This window comes from Bos grunniens, chromosome 17 (genome assembly GCF_055505025.1).
Source record: "Bos grunniens cultivar Pamir isolate PY7600 chromosome 17, Bosgru_T2T1.0, whole genome shotgun sequence".
NCBI lineage: Eukaryota > Metazoa > Chordata > Mammalia > Artiodactyla > Bovidae > Bos > Bos grunniens.
In genome coordinates this window covers 37,280,891-37,299,116 of record NC_141181.1, presented here as the reverse complement: position 1 = coordinate 37,299,116, position 18,226 = coordinate 37,280,891, and the positions used below count along the sequence as shown (strand labels likewise).

At 37.5% G+C, this 18,226-nt stretch overlaps 1 protein-coding gene across 5 annotated transcripts in view; it reads right to left on the bottom strand.

The window, feature by feature from the left end:
* FSTL5 (follistatin like 5) overlaps positions 1–18,226 on the bottom strand; it is a 937,973-nt gene that overhangs the window by 201,446 nt on the left and 718,301 nt on the right. For all 5 annotated transcript variants that reach the window (XM_086345931.1, XM_086345933.1, XM_086345932.1 and 2 more), the window contains one exon: positions 14,631–14,751. In XM_086345931.1, coding sequence (XP_086202057.1) covers positions 14,631–14,751 — 121 coding nt within the window. The remainder of the gene's footprint in view (positions 1–14,630; positions 14,752–18,226) is intronic.

Sequence of the window (18,226 nt, the reverse complement as noted above, 5' to 3'; positions counted from 1 at the left end):
CAGTCGTGTCCGACTCTAGCGACCCCATGGACTGCAGCCTCCCAGGCTCCTCCATCCATGGGATTTTCTAGGCCAAAGTACTGGAGTGGGGTGCCATTGCCTTCTCCGTCAGTGACTTAAGTAAGATATAAATCCTGATATGTAATCATAAAGTGGTACGTGGCTTAATAGTGTGGCTACAGATTAAGCTATTTTAACACAGAACCAAATACCTTGGCTAAAACAAAATATTAGACTTGTAGGAAGCCAGATAATGACTGAGGAACTTGTTCTCATTGCATACCCAATGCATTTGTTTCTTATTCCTGCTGTAACATATTAAGCAACCTAAATTTATTTTCTTACATTTCTGAAGGTCAGAAACCAAAACTAAGTTTTACTAAGGTGCCAGCAGGGTTGGTTCATTTTGGAGACTCTAGGGGAAACTCCACATCCTTGGAATTTCTAGCTTCCTAGGTTACCTACACTCCTTGGTCTATTACTAATTCTTCAAATCACTCCAACTTCTTGCTTCTGTCATCACATCTCCTAATTTCTTCTCTGATTTTCTTGCTACTCCTATATGGGGACCCAGATAATAACACTTAGAGCCTACCAGAATCATCTATACTTGTGAACTTTATCATCTTACACTTAGAGCCTACCAAAATCATCTATACTTGAGAACCTTAATCATCTATGCAGGTTGCCTTTGCCATATCAAGTGGCATTGTCATGTTCCAAGGATTAGGATGTGAATAGCTTCTGTGAGGACACTTTCAGCCCCCCATTCTCAAGCACCTTCTATTTTTATTATTCTGCTAACTTCAAAGCATAACTTTCTTTCTCAGAATTAAAAATAGATCCTCCAGCTACCACCATCAGACCCATATTCCAAAAAAAAAAAAAGAAAGAAACAGGAAAAAAGGAAGGGAAGGCACATATCTTTTCTCTTATGATTGCAATTCAGGTATTAAATGCATTAGTTAAGCTCACACTCTATTGGCCAAAACTTTGTTACAGGGAAACATTTAGCTTCAAAGGGAAGTGGAAAGATAGGTTTGGCAGGTTGCCTTAGGTTTGCTAAAAGTGATTTTTTATTATTAAAGAAAACTAAAGAGAGTTATTTGGTAGATAGCAACTCACATATAGTGACAAAATTAATTTGTTTATCTATGGTTTTGAGCAATTAAATATAAGATTTTTGGCTTTGAGTAGTTGATATAGAAAGAGAAATATTATACCAAGAAAAACCATTTTGGGGGGTCATTCTCCTTTATTCATATACTACTGAGTACCTGCCATGGTTTTTAGCAGAATTAAGTACTGAACTCTGAGAATAAAGATGAAATTCTTTGCAATTACTTGTAATTTCTAAATTTATTTGATATTTTCTTGATGATGTCCACATTAATCATATCCACTAACTTCCAGAATTGTTACAAATGAGGATCATGGGACACTTGCCTTTAACTAATACAATCTTTCATGCTTTAAAATTATTTTTATAAGATAAAAGATCCTGATGGAACTTAATAAGAGCTAAGTCCTCTGCCTTAGATAAATAAAATACACAACAGTTATCAAATACTGAAAATCAGCAGCAGACGACTGTGATCCCTGAAATAAGACAAAAAAAAAAGATGAGCTATATAATGCCTTGGGCTTTCCAGGTGATGCTAGCGGTAAAGAACCCACCTGTCAATGCAGGACACATAAGAGATGTGGGTTTAATCCCTGGGTTGGGAAGTTTCCTGGAGAAGGGCATGGCAACCCCCTCCAGTATGCTTACCTGGAGAATCACATAGGCAGTGGAGCCTGGGAGGCTACAGTCCACAGAGTCACATAGAGTCAGATATGACTGATGTGACTTGGCACATGTGTAATGCCTCAATATCCAGTAGAAATCATTCTTTAATGAAGAAAAAATGAAAATGTCTTTAAACAAAATGGCTGAGAAAAAGTATCAGGAACAGATTTGAATTTCACATGGCTAAATAATGTTTAGTAGATTAAACATTAAGAAAAGTTTAGAAAGAAAACTAAAGGAAAGTTCAGAAATTTGGATTTAAGTGAAAGAATGAGGGGATTAGGAAGGATAAATGTAAAAGTCTGTTTTTCTTTTAATTTTTGAAAGACATTTGACTATTTAGAGCAAAAATAATACAATGTATTGTGAAGTTTATTACATATGTAGAAATAAAATGTTTGACAATGTTACCACAATGAATGGAAAGGAGAGAGATCAATGTACACTGTGTTAAAGTTCTTATATTTTATGTGAAGTGGTAAAATATGTGAATATACATAGTAATACATTAAAGCTGTATGTTGAGAGCAGACGTTTCAGTTACACCTTAAAAATCAAAAAAGAGCTACAGTTGAGAAGTTTTTGGTGGTTGTTGTTTAGTCACTAATCATGTCTGACTCTGCAATCCCATGGACTGTAGCCCACCAGCCTCCTCTGTCTAGAGGATTTCTCAGGCAAGAATACTGAACTGGGATGCCATTTCCTTCTCCAGGGGATCTTCCCAACTGAAGGATCAAACCCTCAACTCCTGCAGCTCTTTCATTACAGGCAGATTCTTTACCACTGAGCCATCAGGAAAATCCAGAATAAGTTAATAAATAATTTTGAGATAAAAAACAAAAATCTAAAAGATATGAACTCCAACAGAAGGCAGAATATAAGAAAATCATGAAAAAAAAAGAGCTGATTCAACCATTTGAAAACATATAGTATGAGAGAACAGTTAAATTCAGTGAGAATTATCCCAGGATAGAGATGTTGACTTTCTCCCAAAGCTATAAACTTCAAAAACTCTTTCACTTAAAGGAAACAAAATGAGAAATTAGGGAGGGACCTGATTCTTCAGATATTACGTGTTCTTAAAGCTTTCAGACTTTCTTTAGACTTTATGTCACAAGGGTATAAGAATTTAATTTTGGATATTAATTACTTTGGACTAATTTCTTTGAAACTTCAATCTTTGAAGTATTACTTCTCTCTGGGAATTTAATAATTAGATTATATATTAAAATTTGAACATCTCTATGTTCTTACTATTGCATAATTGGAATATCTTGATATCATGATTTAATCTAATTGCAGAAGCTCTGAAGAGCCCTATTGAACAGAATAACTAGACATAATGTAGCATGTGAAATAGAGAAAAATCTTCAGGCTTTGGAATTAATGGCTTAATGTACTGTCCTGCCATGTTCAGCTACTTCAATTATGTCTGACTGTTTGTGACCCCATGGACTGTAGCCCACCAGGCTCCTCTGTCCATGGGGTTTTTCAGACAAGAGTACTGGAGTAGGTTGCCATGCCCTCCTCCAGGGGATTTCCCTGACCCAGAGATCTAACTCAACTCTCCTACATCTCCCACATGGCAGGCAAATTCTTTACTACTGAGCTACCAGGAGAAGCCCAATGTACAGTCCTACTATATTTCAAAGCCTTCTGGAAGAAAATGTATAGCACCCACGAGTAGTTCTCAGGGATGCTACAAAAAGGCAGCAATGGTAGTTAGGCTAGTGAGTAAGTGATAGTTGCTCAGTTGTGTCTGACTCTTTGCAACCCCATAGACTGTAGCCTGCCAGGTTCCTCTGTCAATGGAATTCTCCAGGCAAGAATACTGAAGGACATCCTTAGGTATGAGCGTCCCCAAGAACCACTCTGAGAATAAAACTTAGTTCAGATAGTTGATCTGGGAAATGACCCCAGAAATCACAAGTTAAAGATTAGGAAAAATAAGGTAGAGGAAAGCAAAACAGCACCAAAAAATGCTCAATTCCAGTGCCATAGGAATTGAGAAATCAGGAACCACTAAGGAGCTGGAAGCTGGGCTTCCTACTCATCAACACTTGTTCCCCACTGGTTAAGGACTGTACCTGGGGACATTTCATGCCTGGTACGCCTGGGATGCACTGAGTGTGGTTGATAAAGCTTCTTGTGTCACGTAAAGACCTAACTAAAGAGAGTGGAAGAAAGACCCCTACATGACCAGCTGTCAGGGGATGTCCACCACACCTGAGAAGGGGGAGTGAGGTTTGGAGCCATCATCAAAATTAAGGGGAAGACTGACTTCATGTATGTCTGATCTCAACCCTTGAAGAAACAGCCACTCCCTATAGGTTTATTTTCAAGTCAAAATTAGGAGAACAAAGCTGGAAACTCTGAAGAAGGATACACACCCCTGTATCACATGTCTCTGGGGAATCAAATTGTTGCAGCAGTAGTTCTCCAACTAGCATCAGGAGGATTTGTTGACACAGGTCCTCCTACCCTATGACCAGGGCATTCAGTAGTATGAGTGCACCCTGAGAATGTGCATTTAAAAAAATTATATTAATAAACTTATTTACAAAATAAAAATAGACTCACAGACAAAAAAAAAAAAAAACAAAACAAAACATATGGGTACCAAAGAGGAAAGGGGGGAGAGAGATAAATTAGGAGTTTAAGATTAACTGATGCACACTAGTGTTAAGTGTTAGTTGCTCAGTCATGTCTGACTCTGCAACTTCATGGACTGTAACCCTCCAGGCTCCTCTGTCTTTGGAATTCTCCTGGCAAGAATACTGGAGTGGCTAGTCATTCCTTTTGCCAAGGGATCTTCCCAACCCAGGGATGGAACCATGCTCTCCTGCATTGCAGGCAGATTCTTTACCATCTGAACCACCGGATGCACACTACTCTGTATAAAATAGATAAATATCAATGTCCTATTGTATAGCATGTGGAACTATATTTAATATCTGGAAATAACCTGTAATGGGAAAACATTTTTAAGAGAATATATATATTCTTTAACGAATCTGCCTATTATGCGGGAGGCATGGGTTTGACCCTTGGGTTGGGAAGATCCGCTGGATAAGGGAAAAGCTACCCACTTCAGTATTCTGGCCTAGAGAATCCCATGGACTGTATAGTTCATGGGATTGCAAAGAGTCGAAAATGGCTGAGTAACTTTCAGTTTCACTTTCACATGTATTATGTATAACTAAATCACTTTGATATCAGAGAAGGCAATGGCACCCCACTCCAGTACTCTTGCTTGGAAAATCCCATGGATGGAGGAGCCTGTTAGGCTGCTATCCATGGGGTCGCTAAGAGTCGGACAAGACTGAGTGACTTCACTTTCACTCTTCACTTTCATGCATTGGAGAAGGAAATGGCAACCGACTCCAGTATTCTTGCCTGGAGAATCCCAGGGATGGGGGAGTCTGGTGGGCTGCCATCTATGGGGTCGCACAGAGTCGGACATGACTGAAGTGACTTAGCAATAGCAAATCACTTTGCTATACACCTGAAACTAACACAAACATGTAAATTAACTACATTTAAGTAAAAAAAAAATAATATTAAAAATAAAATAAGTTGTTTGTGCCGCTTGCCCAGGAACCATAGTTAGAGAATAACTGAGCTGGTGTAACTCTCAAAACCTCTCTCTCATCATCCTCTGATAACTCACAATGGGAAGAAGAGAGAAGAACTTGGCCTTTTGCTCCCTGCTTACTCGACCTTGCTTCCCTGGTGGCTCAGAAGTTAAAGCGTCTGCCTGCAATGCAGGAGATCTGGGTTCGATCCCTAGGTTGAGAAGCTCCCCTGGAGAAGGAAATGGCAACCCACTCCAGTATTCTTGCCTGGAGAATCCCTTGGAGAAAAGAGCCTAGTAGGCTACAGTCCACGGGGTCCCAAAGAGTTGGACACGACTGAGCAACTTCACTTTACCGGACCTTACTACTCACAGGAAGGTTTTATTCCCATCTTTCCTTTGTCCTTGCTAAAAACTTATATGGGAAGCTTCCCTGAGACTGGGTGAGGAAATTCAATTTCATAATACAAGAAAAAGCAGGCCGCTGTTGCTCCAGACTTAAGCTGCTTTATCTACAAAGCTTTACCAGTAATGAAGGTGATGCTTTGATATCTATACAACTAACTCCAAGTGTTGTTTCCAAACTCTGAAGGAGAAAAATAGGGGTGTTCTACATAAACATTCTATAAAGCCAGCAGTTTTTTGCAGAAGTTTTTGACATGAGTAGGAAAATATCCACTTGATATTATGTGTGAGGTCTTCAACAATAAACAAGAAAGAAATAACTGCATACATATGGGTCTATTTTGAATATGGACGAGCTTTCTGCCCAGAGGGTAGTGTAAACACCAAATGACATTTAAAATTTCATACATTCTGTATCCTAAGCTGAAGATCTAAAGACGATTCTCTTTATGTAAAAAGAAAAAGAAAAGCATGAAATGAATTTCACTGGTAGAGTCAAGCTCCTTTGATTTATACATAATGTTTCTTCTGGCAAGGACACAGAAGCACTCTCATATTTCAATAATCTAATTTTGTATTGTTTGAAAAGAAAAAGGGCTATTGATAGACTTTTATTTAGCCTGCACCCTGGGATATTTAAATAGACTTTGCACTTCAAAAACACTCTTTAACAAATTCCAATGACTTGTGGTATTTGCAGAGGTTTTTATGGTAATCAATAATATATTTTATTTTTATTACTAATTGACAAACTGTTAAGATATGCTAAATTTCCTATGGAAACCTGATTTTCTAAAGTTCTTTTTAACCTTTTCTAAAAGGTGGATGGAAAATGCAAAATGAGTTAAACTAGTTTCAGAGATTTATTGGGTCCATAAAAGTGCTATTTGTCTAACTAATTTGCATTTTCTTGCATGTTCATTGTATTTTCCAGTGTCACAGTTCCTTCTCAACAGTTCCTTTGTTATCGGCTTTTAACTGTTCTGAGTGACCTCAATTTTAGTATATTTACTTATACACAAATCATACCTTTAAAGTTATTATGCCAAATATAAATATAAAATAAAGAAAAGGGAAACATCAAGAAAAGAGACAAATCACATTTTAGCAAATCACTTGCAGGCTGTTATTTTTAACTAGTCTTATCATTTCTAAATATTTAGTTATAAAGTGTTATTATTCTATTATTTTTTTGCATAATATGTTGACATACCAGCATACTTTGTGATAAACAGGACTAGTTACTTACTCAGTATTTATTCTCACCTTCCTTCTTTCCTTCCTTCCTTTTAAATAATTGAACACTTCATTGTTGTGAATGACAAAACCCCAATGTCAAAGAAACATCTTTTGCAATCTCTATATTTAGAGAGCCAATGCAGTTATTGTTGGTACTCTCTTTAAAGTTCCTTTAAAAATAGGCTCTTGGTATCAGGCACTATTTTCCTTCCTCTTGCTTCCTTTTTGCTTCTTGAAATGTGAAATTGATGACTAGGATTTTCACCTCCACTTGGAAACATTGAGAAGGGCAACACCATGCTAAGCTCAGGTAGGGGAAGCATAGCATGGTGACAGCGCTGTGGAATTGCCCTCCTGAACCACCTCATCTGGACTTCTTTTATGCATAAGAAAACCACATTGGTATCTCCCTCGAGCCTCTGTTATTTGGTGTGTCTGTTACAGCTGCTGAAGATAATCTATTACCAATACATGCATAAGACATTTTCTACCCAGCATTTTTACTTATTCAAATAAGCTTAAATATGAAAAAATTATTCTTGAAATATACCTATTGGCTTCCCTAGTTGATAGAAAATGCAGTAGAACAAGGGAGTTTTCTTCTTCTTAGTCAGTTGTGGTTGAATTTGATGAAATAATGGTAGTCTACACTTCATTTTTTTCCCCTCTCAGCTAAGGCCAGAACTGGAAAGTTAGATCTAAACATCTGGTTGTCTAAACATCTATCACATTTTAATGGCCCATATACTCCTTTATATATGCTTGACCTAAAGAAGTGTATTTTTAATAGACAGAAATTGCCAGATACCTTAAAAAGATGTTCTGAGTGAAGGTTTTACATTTCTTTCTCTTGTGTGCCCTGTACTAGTAGTATTTGACCAAGGTGGATATCCCAGTTAATTTTTCAATTTGTTTCTCTTTTCTCATGTTCTCACCTATTTTCTTACCTATCACTTCCTTACCTTATCATTTATTCTGCAGTCCATCACTATAATCATTCTTTAACAACTTACTTAAATTTCTAGTACCTATCTCTCTCCCACCTACTCACCTGACAAAGTAAAATGTTGGTTAAATCCAAATCTCTTCTCTCTATGATTGCAAATGTACAACCAACCACAGCAGAAGAAAAACATATCAACATTTATCATCTCAAGGATACCCAAAGGTCTGAACAACATTCCAACTGCATACTGCTATTTTCATGGTCCTTCCTACATACCTCTCTTCTCCTCAAAGCACTAAAGCTCTCAACTCTGCATCCTCAATAGCTGGTATTCCTCATGTCATGAAATAATCCAAGCAATGCAAAGAAAATTTTCTCATGCTCCCTCCCTGAGCATCTTTCCCAGTGTCTTCCTCCTGGTTTAAAGAGATTAACTGCCAATATTTCAAAGAACAACTCTTCTGTTTGTGTACTAGATTATATCAACTTTTAAATATTTGATTACTACAATTTTCCTCTTTTTCTCTGATATAAGCTACTTTTAATTTTTATTGGATTACTTACATCAACATAAAAGATAATCACATCTGCAATTTTTTAATAAAATTCCTTCTCCTAATCCTACATCACTCTCCAGTCAAGGCACAGTTTTCTCTCTGTTCCCTTTCAATCTATATAATATCATTGCTTCTCTTTGCAAACCCCATCCTTTCATGAAAACATTTATACTAAGAATTTTAAAGCAGGTTAAGTGTAGTAGGAGAAAATAGGAAACGACTAGTTTTAGTCCCAAGTTTAGGAATCTTTGTTCCCTGAAAAAGGAAAACCTTAGTGCTCAATCAAGGTAATCACTGCTAATATTGAATTTGTAATGCTAAGCCTAATAATGGCAGAAATTTCACAGTGTTTCTGAGACCTCATTATTCCTTTATTCTTGTATTCCATCTTCAGAAAAAAATCTGAGATCAGAGTAAATAGTTCATCCACAGGAGGGATGAAATCAGAATACTTCATTTCCCCAGAACCTCTCAGGGCACATTTTATGACACAAATGCCTGCAGTTTGGCTCAAAAACCTTCTTCCTGGGCTTCCCAGCTGGAGCATGGCAAATGAGTGAGTTATGTAAAAACCCTACATCAGATGTGAATGGGAAGCAGACACTTGAAAGAGCAGCCATTCAGAATAGTTCTCATGCTTTACATCACAATGACTTGAGAAGCTCATCAAAATGAAGATTTTAAATCAAACTTCTAGAGGATGCTGGTGAAACTCCAGTTCTATATTTTTGATACTTTTTCCTGTTATCCTGATGCACTTAGAACATGTACCATGCACTGCTCAACAAACTATCAAGAGTTCTTACACAGCTGCTACTTAGACTGGACAAACAAGGCCTGAAAGTAAGGATGCTCTAAATAAAAAAGATTATTTAGTGTTGTTGTCTAGTTGCTAAGACTTATCCGACTTTTTGGTAACCCCATGGACTGCATCCTGCCAGGCTCCTTTCTCCATGGGATTTTCCAGGCAAGAATACTGGCTTGGTTTGCCATTTCCTCCTCCAGGGGATCTTCCCAACCCAGGGATAGAACCCATGTCTCCTACATTGGCAGGTGGATTCTTTACCACTGAGCCACCAGGGAATGAATGGTTAGCCAAGAACAAAATTAGAGAATGTTTCTCCCTAATACATATATATATACATACATATATATATATACATACATATATATATATATATACACACTCAAAAAAAAAAAGCACAATGCATCAGTCTTGACAATTCATCTACTAGCCTGTAAAAATTACAACGAAGAGGGAGGCAACAGCCAAACTTGCTACAACAACCATTTCACCATGGATGCAGCACCCACATAGCAAACAATTCCCCCACACACTTGTTTTCCCAAGACTGTGTGCCCTCCAGAATAGTTGCTATCTCTGAATATCCTACTCTAAACATCTGAGACCACTGGGAACAAGCATGCTTCATTTCCTTCATATTCTGTCTGCTTTCTTCACTGTTTTCCTTGAAAGTCCATTTCTAAGCCTTAACCCATGTCTAGTTGACAACTGGGTTTGCCCCAGAAACCAAGGTCTAAATCTGCTTCTGTGGAGTGCCAACAATAGTCAAACTATTGCCAGAGTCATTCCAAGTCTTTGATGAAAACCCACCAACCTCCAGCTTTAGAAAGATTTATTTAACATAAATCTTTAAGTTAAAGGGCCCAGAGATAAGAAAGGATGTTACAAACAAACAAACAAAAAACAAATGGAAAAAAGTTAGACCAAGTTAGAAACAAATGTGACCTCCCACAGACCCTGAGTCTTATTATACACTGATTTTATTTTATTTTATTTTTAAATTTTACAATATTGTATTGGTTTTGCCAAATATCAAAATGAATCCGCCACAGGTATACATGTGTTCCCCATCCTTCACCCTCCTCCCTCCTCCCTCCCCATACCATCCCTCTGGGTCGTCCCAGTGCACCAGCCCCAAGCATCCAGTATCTTGCATCGGGCCTGGACTGGCTACTTGTTCCATATATGATATTATACATACTTCAATGCCATTCTCCCAAATCATCCCACCCTCTCCCTCTCCCAAAGAGTCCAGAAGACTGTTCTATACATCAGTGTCTCTTTTGCTGTCTCGTGTACAGGGTTATTGTTACCATTTTTCTAAATTCCAGATATATGCGTTAGTATGCTGTATTGGTATTTTTCTTTCTGGCTTACTTCACTCTGTATAATAGGCTCCAGTTTCATCCACCTCATTAGAACTGATTCAAATGTATTCGTTTTAATGGCTGAGTAATACTCCATTGTGTCTATGTACCACAGCTTTCTTATCCATTCATCTGCTGATGGGCATCTAGGTTGCTTCCATGTCCTGGCTATTATAAACAGTGCTGCGATGAACATTGGGATACACTTGTCTCTTTCAATTCTGGTTTCCTCAGTGTGTATGCCCAGCAGTGGGATTGCTGGATCATAAGGCAGTTCTAGTTCCAGTTTTTTAAGGAATCTCCACACTGTTCTCCATAGTGGCTGTACTAGTTTGCATTCCCACCAACAGTGTAAGAGGGTTCCCTTTGCTCCACACCATCTCCAGCATTTATTGCTTGTAGACTTTTGGATCGCAACCATTCTGACTGGTGTGAAATGGTACCTCATAGTGGTTTTGATTTGCATTTCTCTGATAATGAGTGATGTTGAGCATCTTTTCATGTGTTTGTTAGCCATCTGTATGTCTTCTTTGGAGAAATGTCTACTTAGTTCTTTGGCCCATTTTTAGATTGGGTCATTTATTTTTCTGGAATTGAGCTGTAGGAGTTGCTTGTATATTTTTGAGATTAGTTGTTTGTCAGTTGCTTCATTTGCTATTATTTTCTCCCATTCTGAAGGCTGTCTTTTCACCTTGCTTATAGTTTCCTTTGTTGTGCAGAAGCTTTTAAGTTTACTTAGGTCCCATTTGTTTATTTTTGCTTTTATTACCAATATTCTGGGAGGTGGGTCATAGAGGATCCTGCTGTGATGTATGTCGGAGAGTGTTTTGCCTATGTTCTCCTCTAGGAGTTGTATAGTTTCTGGTCTTACGTTTAGATCTTTAACCCATTTTGAGTTTATTCTTGTGTATGGTGTTAGAAAGTGCTCTAGTTTCATTCTTTTACAAATGGTTGACCAGTTTTCCCAGCACCACTTGTTAAAGAGATTGCGACCCCATGAATCGCAGCATGCCAGGCCTCCCTGTCCAACACCAACTCCCAGAGTTCACTCAGACTTACTTCCATCGAGTCAGTGATGCCATCCAGCCATCTCATCCTCTGTCGTCCCCTTCTCCTCCTGCCCCCAATCCCTCCCAGCATCAGAGTCTTTTCCAATGAGTCAACTCTTCGCATGAGGTGGCCAAAGTACTGGAGTTTCAGCTTTAGCATCATTCCTTCCAAAGAAATCCCAGGGCTTATCTCCTTCAGAATGGACTGGTTGGATCTCCTTGCAGTCCAAGGGAGTCTCAAGAGTCTTCTCCAACACCACAGTTCAAAAGAATCAATTCTTCGGTGCTCAGCCTTCTTCACAGTCCAACTCTCACATCCATACATGACTACTGGAAAAACCATAGCCTTGACTAGAAGGACCTTTGTTGGCAAAGTAATGTCTCTGCTTTTCAATATGCTATCTAGGTTGGTCATAACTGTCCTTCCAAGGAGTAAGTGTCTTTTAATTTCATGGCTGCAATCACCATCTGCAGTGATTTTGGAGCCCCCCAAAATAAAGTCCGACACTGTTTCCACTGTTTCCCCATCTATTTCCCATAAAGTGATGGGACCAGATGCCATGATCTTCGTTTTCTGAATGTTGAGCTTTAAGCCAACTTTTTCAACTCTCCTCTTTCACTTTCATCAAGAGGCTTTCGAGTTTCTCTTCACTTTCTGCCATAAGGGTGGTGTCATCTACATATCTGAGGTATTGATATTTCTCCCGGCAATCTTGATTCCAGCTTGTGTTTCTTCCAGTCCAGTGTTTCTCATGATGTACTCTGCATATAAGTTAAATAAACAGGGTGACAATATACAGCCTTGACGTACTCCTTTTCCTATTTGGAACCAGTCTGGTGTTCCATGTCCAGTTCTAACTGTTGCTTCCTGACCTGCATACAGATTTCTCAAGAGGCAGGTCAGGTGGTGTGGCATTCCCATCTCTTTCAGAATTTTCCACAGTTTATTGTGAGCCACAGAGTCAAAGGCTTTGGCATAGTCAATAAAGCAGAAATAGATGTTTTTCTGGAACTCTCTTGCTTTTTCGATGATCCAGTGGATGTTGGCAATTTGATCTCTGGTTCCTCTGCCTTTCCCAAACCAGCTTGAACATCAGGAAGTTCACGGTTCACATATTGCTGAAGCTTGGCTTGGAGAATTTTGAGCATGACTTTACTAGCCTGTGAGATGAGTGCACTTGTGCGGTAGTTTGAGCATTCTTTGGCATTGCCTTTCTAATGCAAATGTTTTCTCATCATTCACCGCAGTCTTCCTTCTTTTGTCTTTACTCTTTAAAATTAAATTCCTTCATTAGGTGGGCAGGAAGTTGATCTATGATCTTAGTTCCCACTTTTCCGTTCTTTGGCCACTGAATACAGCCTGTGTTTTCTCAATCTCAGGTTTGGTTTCATTATTTTCTGCTTTAGCAGACCAGAATATAAACCCTCCCCTACCAAGGCAGCAGGAGTGAGGTCTATAGGAATTTGGTAACAAAACCATAAGCTCTCTAACCTTTTCAAACATTTTTTTCCCAATATTTTCTTGATTTCTAGGACATATTTTTCCTACATAGGGTGTTCATTCTAAGTCTTTGTTTCTCCAATTGTTAGCCTCAGCTCCAAGGCTCAGTTCTCTGACTTCAAATCCAACTATACTTATTCTAAAATGACTTCATCAAGCTCCAATTTAAGACTTTAAATCCAGTCTATGCACACTGATATTATCGAAATATTCAACTTTGTGCTGTCATTCTGATCTTCGGACTTACATACTAAACTGCATACTTGACTTCTATCTGGATAATTGTATAGAAGTTAATGTGTTGAAACAAATAAACAAACAAACAAACAAAAAACATTAATCTTACTCAGTCTCCAAACATGCTTCTTCCCCATTGCAGTTGACGTTATGACCATAGATCTAAATGCTTCCTTCAAATTCCTTGGGTTCATTCTTTGTAAAGCTCTCTTTTTCTCATATTCACAAGCCATTCTTCAAATCTCCTTTCAAAATATATCCCCAATCTGGCCACTTTTTACCTCTTCATCATTAACATTCAATCTTAAGCCATGTTTATCTCTCCTCTAGACTACTAATTTTTTTTTTTTAAACAGATCTCAGTGCTTCCAATCATTTTAAAACAAATCAGAACATGCCATTTCCAATAATAAATGCTTAATATAATAATACATTATATATGATAATATAATGATATTCTGGCTATAATAAGAATAGGAATCCAATTTCTTAATTATGTACAGAAATTCATGTGATCTGCCTGGAGGCTGTCTCTCCAATGTCATTCCTGCCAGTCTCCTCTTAATTCATACCAATCACACCAGCCACCTTGCTGTTCCTACAGAAAGCCTAGTAAATTTCTGCCTCCTTTTTGTAAACTATAGAGTAAATTAATGTATATATCTGCATGGGAAATAATTAGTGTGTATTAATGAATCATATATGCAATTCTATATCATCAATTTAACTAAGTAAAATTTGAATTGTCATAAATAAAATAAAGCACTGATTATAAAATTGCTATCAGCCTACTTGGCCAATGCTCATAGCAATTAAATTGATTATTGAAATGATAAAACTCAGTTCAGTTCAGTTCAGTCACTCAGTTGTGTCTGACTCTTTGTGACCCTGTGGACTGCAGCGCGCCAGGCCTCCCTGTCTATCACCAACTCCTGGAGTTTACTCACACTCATGTCCATGGAGTCAGTGATGCCATCCAACTGTCTCATCCTCTGTGGCCCCCTTCTCCTCCTACCTTCAATCTTTCCCAGTATCAGGATATTTTCCAATGAGTCAGTTCTTCCCATAGGTGGCCAAAGTACTGGCCTTTCTTAGTCATTTGGGATGATCTTTGAATATCTACTGAAGAAAAAACAATTAAAACAATCCCACATTTCTTACCATTCACTTGGAAGATGTGAGTCTGATAGATGTTTTCATAGCCCTCTGCATAGCAGGTGTAATTCCCCATGTGAGTTGTGGTGACTTTGGTTATATACAAGGACCCATCATCTCCAAAGTCCTATAGAAAAAAGGCAAAATTAAATAGAATTAGCCGTTTGTCCTTAAAATGTATTTTATCAGTTCACATTTTAAAAATGTATACTCAAGAATAAGTAAATTAATATATTTAAATTATGGAAATGACCACTGTTAGTGGTTGGTTAGTTCAATAAACTTGGAAGACTTGATGGGCTATAATTACTTATCTCAAATTAAGTTCTTTTAAAAAAGTATAACTTCTTGGTATTTATTTGAAATATATGAGCTTATATAAAATAACTGAATTTTTACATATTTTTCTAATTCAGCTTACATTTTAATTAATAAAGGCCTACAATGTTTTTTCTTATTTATAACTAAAACAAACAGCTGTTAACTACATGCTTCACAATTGCAATGTTTATACCCTTTAATTATATATTTACCCAGGAAAAAATATTAAAGCAGTGTGGTCTCAGAGATGGAATTTATAGCCATATGAATAGATCACGACTTTTTCAAGCCTCCTGGGAACAATCAGTACATTAGACATAAATGACTGTGGCCTTTCAAATTTATGAGGAAATGTGCATAACCATTAAAAAAGAACAAATAATCTTGCATTTCTTGTCAAAATCAAATTCAAGAAACACCTCTGAAACAGTAAAGACGAAAAAAGCTTTGCTTTCATGAAGGCAATGAATATACTGGCAAAAATTATTCTCAATCAAAATTTTCAGAACGTTGGAATAGACAAGGGCTTTCACCAGCCCTCAGAGCATTTACTGGAAAAAGTGACTGCTTCTCAAAAAGAACAGTGAGGCTGATAGTTTCCCTCTCTTCACAGCTACATAGAAGCCTTGGACCACCAACTTTGTGATTTGACTAGCAGTGAAAACCATCATACCTCAGACCTCAGAGTGAGGAAGAACCTATTTAAAACTGCTCCAAGATCCCATCCTCAGAAAATCACCACAATCTAACCTATGTAGCAGTTCCCTGAATATTTCCATTTTAATGACCTTTTCTGTGAGCAAGACTTGGAGCTGAGTCTCTGTAAATAGTCCTGCACCTAAGGCTAGTTTTTGAAGAGAAACATCAGCATTTGTATAACATTACAGCTTCCTATGGCAGAGATATGCAATGGAGATAACAAGAACATCAAAACTGTTAAAAACGAAAACAGGAAGGTGTCCACAAAGGGGTTTGAAAATATCTGCATATTCCAGGAATCTAGAAGCCCACAGAAATGTGCAAGACTATGTGTACAACTAGAAAATGTAGACTTTCTTTACATTTTAGGAGTAAGAAAGAATACATAATTTCTCATCTCTGTCTAAGCTTGAGGCCCTACACAGGGAGAGCAAAGGCTTAGACAGATTTGTAATGCTTGCGTAAGTATTCATTGCATAATGTAAAATAGAAATAGAGCGCTGGATACTACATAATGATCAAGGGATTAGCCCAAGAAGATATAAAAATTACAAGTATATACACACCCAACATAGGAGCAACACAATATATAAGACAAATGCTAACAACTATTAAAGGGAGAACTGACAGTAGCACAATAATAGTGGGGACTTTATCACTCCTCTCATACAAATGGGTAGATCATTGAGACAGACAATTACTGAGGAAACACAAGAATTAAATGACACGTTATATCAGTTGGATCTAATTGATATCTGCTGCTGCTGCTGCTGCTAAGTCGCTTCAGTCGTGTCCGACTCTGTGCGACCCCATAGACGGCAGTCCACCAGGCTCCCCCATCCCTGGGATTCTCCAGGCAAGAACACTGGAGTGGGTTGCCATTTCCTTCTCCAATGCATGAAAGTGAAAAGTGAAAGTGAAGTCGCTCAGTCGTGTCCGACCCTCAGCGACCCCATGGACTGCAGCCTTCCAGGCTCCTTCGTCCATGGGATTTTCCAGGCAAGCATACTGGAGTGGTGTGCCATTGCCTTAGGATATTTTATCCAAAAAAAGAGTAGAATCATGCCTTGGTTAGTTTTAAAAAATTGAAATCATTTCAAGTAACTTTTGTGACCACAACACTATAAGATTAAATATCATCTACAGGAAAAAAAAATGTATAAAATACAAACACATGGAGGCTAAAGAATACATTTCTAAATAATCAACAATTCACTGAAGAAATCCAAATATATCTAGAAACAAAGGACAATGAAAACACAACTCAAAACCTATGGGATGCACTAAAAGCAGTGTTAAGAGGGAGTTTATAGCAATACAAGCCTATTTCAAGAAACAAGAGAAAACAAATAAACAACCTAATCTTACACATAAACCAACTAGAAAAAGAAGAAGAAGAAAAACAACAACAACAACAAAGAAAAAAACAAAATTAGAAGAAGAAAAGACGATATAAAGATCAGAGCAGGAATAAATGGAAATGAAATGAAGGAAAGTAGCAAAGATCAATAAATCTAAAAACTTGTTCTTTAAGAAGATAAACAAATTGACCAGCCATTAGCCAGACTCATCAATAACAAAAGAGAGAAGACTCAAATCAGTAAAAGTAGAAATGAAAAAGAAGTTATAACAGAAAATGCAAAATCAAAGAATCATGAGACTACTATGAGCAACTATGTGTCAAAAAATGGACGATATAAAGAAATGGACAAATTCTTAAAAAGCATAACTTTTCAAAACTAAAGTGGAAAGAAATAGAAAATATGAACAGATGATTCACAAGAATGGAAACAGAAACTATAATCAAAAAACTTCCGACAAACAAAAGCCAAGGGCCAGATGTCTTCACAGATTAATTCTATCAAATATTAAGCAAAGAACTAAAACCTGTCCTCAAACTCTTCCGAAAAATTGCAGAAGGAGGAACACTCCCAAACTCATTCTGTAAAACCGCTATCACCCTGATAACAAAACCAGTCAAAAATATTATAAAAAAAAGAATATTACAGGTCAATATCACTGATGAATATACATGCAAAAATCTTGAAAAAATACTAGCAAATAGAAAGCAACAATAAAAGGATCATACATCATGATCAAGCAGGCTTTAACCCAGGGATGCAAGAATTCCTCAATATACACAAACCAATCAGTGTGAAACACTGTATTAACAAATTGAAATATAAAAGCGTATGATTACCCCAAAAGATGCAGAGACAGCTTTTTGACAATATTCAACACACATTTATGAAAAACAAAATAAAACAAAAACAACAACAACAAAAACACCAAAACTCCAGAAAGTAGGTGTAGAAGTAACATCAATTCAGTTCAGTCGATCAGTCATGTCTGATTCTTTGTGACCCCATAGACTGTAGCACACCAGGCTCCCCTGTCCATCACCAACTACCAGAGCCTACTCAAATGCATGTCCATTGAGTTGGTGATGCCATCCACCACCTTATCCTCTGTTCACTTCTTCTTCTGCCTTCAATCTTTCCCAGCATCAGGGTCTTTTCTAATGAGTCAATTCTTTGCATAAGGTGGCCAAAGTATTGGAGTTTCAGCTTCAACATCAGTCC